Source organism: Phaethon lepturus, unplaced genomic scaffold (assembly GCF_000687285.1).
Source record: "Phaethon lepturus isolate BGI_N335 unplaced genomic scaffold, ASM68728v1 scaffold25561, whole genome shotgun sequence".
In the NCBI taxonomy this organism is placed as follows: Eukaryota; Metazoa; Chordata; class Aves; order Phaethontiformes; family Phaethontidae; genus Phaethon; species Phaethon lepturus.
Window position 1 is genome coordinate 1 of NW_010520149.1, and position 5,608 is coordinate 5,608.

General features: G+C 56.4%; 1 protein-coding gene across 1 annotated transcript; it reads right to left on the minus strand.

The window, feature by feature from the left end:
• Window positions 1–754: 754 nt before the first annotated feature.
• Window positions 755–5,362, minus strand: CCDC94 (coiled-coil domain containing 94; the record flags this gene model as incomplete). The annotated part of the gene is made up of 7 exons (XM_010297312.1): window positions 755–840; window positions 1,944–2,109; window positions 3,093–3,213; window positions 3,735–3,916; window positions 4,315–4,449; window positions 4,803–4,947; window positions 5,262–5,362. Coding segments are annotated over 7 exons (936 nt in total), but the record flags the coding sequence as incomplete, so codon positions are not given.
• Between the last annotated feature and the right edge of the window lie 246 nt (window positions 5,363–5,608).

Here is a 5,608-nt window from a genome sequence, read left to right on the forward strand (position 1 = left end):
CAGCAGCCCAGCCCCCTCCCCGCCGTGTGGGGCTGGATGAGCCCCCCATGTCCACGTTGCAGATTGCATCACCTCCAACAGCAAAATAAGGGGGCTCTCGGGATCTGAGCCCCACAGCGGGGGTCAGGAGACAGCCAGGGCCAGAGAAGCGGTGGTGGGCCCTCCCATGGCAAGAGGGGTGCTGAGCTCCTGCCTTCCCCCTGCTCCCTGCGGGGAGAGAGGGAAGGAAGGCCCCAAGGCCCCTTTATTGTCACGGGAAGGACAGTGTGTCACAAACCCAGGCCCAGGCACAACCAGCGCAGGGGCGAGAGCAGTGGGTACCACCAGGATGGAGGAACTGCACAGCGCTGGCCGGCCCCTGTGCTCCCACGCATGTCACGGGTGCGGGGCTGGGACGCACCGTGTGCCAGGGCTGGCTGGAAGCTGGGTCTGGGCTCAGCCAGCCTGGGACAGCGTGCTGGGGCATCCCGCAGACTGCAAGGTGGCAGCGATACCCTCCTCCGAGGAAACCGTCTTCTTCAGCGGCTCATCCAGGTTCTGTCTGCTGGTGCCGTTAGCCAGCATGGGCGGCCGGGGCCTCATCCCTGCTGCAGCACACCCTGGGCTGGGCGGGTGAAGACGCTGGGACTCCAGATGGCCTGGAAACCCCCGCAGGGCCCGACGCCGGCTCCGCATGGGGCTCTGAAGAGCAGCTGCTGTCAGCTGGGAGGGGGAACAGCCCACGGTCCCTGCTCTGTGCTGGCTCGGTCACTCATCAGTCACTCATGCTGTCCTCGCTGTCCGAATATGCTCCCAACAAGCCGAGAGAGGACGTGGTGCCCGTTGCTGTGGGTAACGAGCCTGGAAGCCGAGCAAGAGAGCAGACACCATCAGGTAGGTCCCTCCCCACTGCTGGCAAACCCCGCCGGCTCGGCATAACCAGCCGCGCGGAAAAACAATCCTGCCTCGCTGCTCCGGCTGCTCGCAGCTGGAGACAAGGCAGCTGGAGTCCGAGCGCTGCCTCAGCCTGAATCTCGATGAGGACAGCAAGGTTAAATCGAGTGGACAAGGAGACCCCGCGCCCCCTCGGCTGGAGCCTCCTGCTCCCGCCTTGCAGCAGGCTCTTCGTCAGAGTCGGAGTCTACCAGAAGAAGCAGCAAGGTTGGCCCAAGGTCTGCCAACCCCCCTTCTCCCTCCACAACCCCCTGGGAGATTTCAGCCACTGGAAAGGAAAGAGAGGAGCCGGCTCTCGGCTCTGACCAGGCGAGCTGCAAGCGCGGCAGCATCACGGGCAGAAAGCCCCGAGCCCTTGAAAGACGGGCAGCCTTCTTCAGCGTAATTTGGCTGAACAGACCCCGCCAGCAGCCAGGAGCAGGTGGCTGGGGAAAGCGTTCTCAAAACCGGGGTAACTATGAGAGCTGTCTTTCCCCAGGGATCCCCTGAGGGCAGAGAGGCTTACTAAGCCAAAGACTTAGGATCAATCAGCCCAGAATCAATCAATTCATCATCCCCTTCTCCAGATCCTCTGGCTTGCTGGGGCAGTGAATGATGAGGTGCTGCTAGAAAGCCTTTCTGCTTGTTTTCACCACCTCTTTAAAGCTTCCAAATTCCAACAGTTTGGCAGGTTTTCTAATCAGGCTCCAAACCAAAGCAATTTTCTTGCTTTTCTGTTTGTATCTTGCTGTTGTGACGGTTCCCAGCCTCTTATCTGCACACTGAGATGCTGTTTTGAAGCTTCTGGCCCTGACAGTCTGTCTCCAAGGCCTTGGCTTATCGCCAAGGGCCAGGAAGGAACCTCTCCTCCATCAGCACATCTGGAAATTGGGACAACCTCCTGTTCTTACACCATCATGGCCCCATCTGTCCCTTCAGGCTCTGAAGACGGAGCTAAACACCACATGGGTGCTGACAGACCCCCCTGATGGTCCAGTTCAAGGCCACCCCATCCCCGCGTGAGCAGTTACCGGTGTTGGCCGTGGTGGCTTCGTTCTCTGTCCCATTAGCCAGGGCAGGACCCAGCTTCTGTTTCCTCACTGTGACCAGCCCAGCCAGCTGGGACTTGGTGTTCAATTTGCCCACACTCCGATCCCAGCTCTCAGTTTTCAGCTTCTTACTCTGGGGCTGAGGGTCCTGCAGAGTAGAGCGGGGACGTTAGGCTGCTCTGGCCTTGGAGGGGAGGCAGAGGGATGGGGGAGAAGGAGCAGTGGTAACAACAGCAGCACAAAGTGCAAGAGTCATGAGGCTAGCTGCTCGGAGCGGCCGAGGCGGGTATCCACCCCCCAGGCACCGGCACAAGCCAGGCAAACAACAGGGCTATGGATCTAAACGGCTGCAAAACAGCCCTTGGAGACAAAGGTCCCGCTGCCCGTGACAGTCACATCCAGCCTTGCACAGCCACGGGCTGGCCCTGGGATGATGAGCCAGATGCAATGCCACAGGGCTACACAACCGCTGCCAGCCAGGACTGCGTGCCTGCAGGTGGTCCAGCCACTGAATCAAACTCCCCCGGGCACGAGGATTAGTGCCGGGCCAGGGAACATAGCTCAGATTAACCCCAGCCCGGCTTAGAGACACAGCAGCTTTGATTCATCCAACTGGACAGAGGTGCCTGCAGACACGGATCGACATCGGTGAGCAGCAGTGCAGGGGCCTGTCTGCGGGGATAATCCCTCCCTTGCAAGTCGGGCACTGAAAGCTCTTTTGTTCTGTATGTCTCCAACACAGACAAAGCAGAACGAAAGGAGAGGCTGTCCCAGGCAGTGGTTTCATTGCTGTAATTTTCAGAGCGCTGAAATCGTGCCTTAAGTATGACCAAGGCAAAGGCGAGCCCATCCTTTTCGAGCTGAAAGGGAAGGCACATCCTGAGCAAGGACACGGGGCAGCTCCCTCCCAGCCTTTGTCAGCAGACACGGTCTAAAATCACCAACTGATCCCTGTCTCCTTTCAGCCCAGTGCACAGGGACACAGGCTTTCTAAGCTGCTCATGCGTGACAGGCATTAGGGCTCCGGCATCGCACAGAGCGGGGACAGAAGAGACAACACGCTTCCCAGGAGAGTGGATTTGGTCCGGGGGAAGAGGTGCGGTGGGTGAAAGAGCCTCTGCCCCCACTCACCTCCTGCAAGATGTCCGTAGGTTTAGTTTTTGCCATAGGCTTTGTGTGCGATTTCGCAGGCTCTTCGTCAGAGTCGGAGTCTAGCAGCAGCCGCCGATTCTGGGCCTGCTCCAGCATAGCCCTGCAAGGAGAGAGGCCGCATGCGGAGGGTTAGAGCTGGCTCCATTCCACTGCCCTGCCAAGCGGTGCCGGCCGTGCACTGTGCCTGCATTGTTTGCTGTAACGGGAGCTGGAATTCAGCAGCGGTGCAATGGGATCCATCTTCTCAGGTGCTTTTTAAGAAGTCATGTTCAAGCAGTGCCCAAAGACTGACAGCACTGAGATCTGCAGCATCAGCCAGGTGCAGAAACTCTCTCTCCACGCAAGGACACTTCTCAGGGGGAGTCAGTAGCAGCTCAGATCTCCCCTCAAGATGCGTCAGTGATACCAACACACCTCCACCTCCCTAAACACTTTGCCACGACAAACTGTCCCCAATCTCCTCACAGCCCACTCAGGACTACACCCCACCCACAAAACTCCTGTGAACTCAGGCCCCTCAGGCAGGGCCCTCTCTTAAGCGCTCTTGGGGTGCTGACGAAAGGTGGGCCAGGACCAGCATGGCTGATTTCACACGCCCGTGAATGCTTCCAGCCCACTCACTTTATCTCTTTCTCATCCTCCTCTTGCTCCTTGCGCTTCTGCTCCTCCTCGTACTCCTTGTACTGCTTCAGCATCGCCTCAAAGTCCACGTTTGCCTGGCGCTGGTTGAGTTCCTTCAGCTCCTGCAGGTTCTCCAGAACCTCCATCTCCAGCTTGGAGTCCTTGGTTCGGTTCTCCAGGACCTGGGTGACCAGAGGGAAGTTGAGCTTATGTGAGGTAGCAGAGCCTCCAACATCGCCTCCCCACCCAGTACAGGGCAGGAAGCACTAAGAGGATCACCCTTGGTTTTGGGTTTTAATAGGACAGGAAAAACTGCGGCGAGATGCAGTCTGACACAAGTTCCAGCACAGGAGGAAGCCTCCTGAGAGTTGAACTTGATCATCTTAGAGGTCTTTTCCAACCTAATGATTCTAGGATTCTATAAGAGCAGAGAGCTGTCTCTTGTCTGTCCAGAGCACAGCGATACCTTGGGAGCCTGAAGAACTAAACTGATGGCTACAAAGTCACCTGCTCTGCTGGGGAAAGCCAGCCAGGGCAGGAGAGAGGTTTGCCTTCTGCAGAGAAGGGCAGGTTCTTGTACCTTCATGGGATTGTTGAGCTCTTCCTCTTCCCTTTCCTTCTGCATTCTTTTCTCCTCTTCCTCCAAGAGCTTCTCAGCTTGGAAATTGCGAGTGGCACCATGCTCCATGGTGTAGTCTGTGTTCTCAGGATCTGTCTAATGAAGAAACAAGACAGCAAAATCACTGTACTGGAGCAATTCTGCTCCAGCCATCCTGTGGCCACTTGAGAGCTGCATGCAAACGTTTCCCAGTTTCATTCACATCACAGAGCAGACAATCACCCACAGTGTTTTGTTCTGCTCCAGTTGATGTGCTGCAGCCCACGGATGGGCAGGACACTTCAGAACTACAAACAGCCATGAAAAGGGAAGATACACCAGACAGCACACACTCAGACTCAGCCTTTGCTGGGACACTCCCTCCCCATGGGGTCAGTACCCAGTGACATCTACAGGCTGCACAGCCTCCCCAGAAAGTGAAAGCGCAGAAAATACAGAACATATTTCACCTTGAAAGTGATCTCCGCCAGGCAACGTGTGCACTTGATATAGAAGCGGAAGATGGGAAGTCCCAGGTACACCTCATTCTGAACAGTTTCCTTGCGGGCATTAAACTTTTTCCCCTTATAGATGTATTCACCACACGTCTTGCATCTAGAAAGGAGACAGAAAGGTCCATAAAGCATCAAAAAAAGGGAATAAACAAACCAAGAAAAGTCCAAGTGATTTTCGGGCTGTGTCAAGCCAGGTTCTGAGCAGTGGTTATTTTCTCCATTGGAAATTCTTCAAACAACCCCCAAATCATGCACAGCACCTCTTCCTTCTCCATCATCCCTTTTCTTCTGGTCTGTGTCACCTCTAACAGCTGCTGGTAGCCACTGCCCTGCAGCGTATGGAGGCTAAACAATTCCCAAGCACACTCCTCTCTTCTAGAACCACTTCCTTCCGACCAGTACAGCCCCTCTTACCGCATGTTGAACGGGGCCATGAGCCGCACCACATACTGTCGGTCCTTTGGGAGTTTGAGTTTTGGGATCTTAGCAGGATCGAAGTCCGGCGGGTAGTATTTCTACAGAGACAGAGCAGAGACGCATGTGTGCTGGGCACCGTCACCCAGGGCAGCGTGAACCGTAGAAGGCAGGCTCCCAGCTGCCACATCAGCCTAAGGCATCAGCTCCACACAGGAGCCAGCGTGCCCCTATTAATCAGGCGTGGTCTTAAGTCCTAAACACTCTGTGCACCACTCCCCGCCAGAGCCAGGCATGGTGGTGCGTGGCTCTCTGTCTGTACATCCTCAACCCCAGGCCCCAGAAGC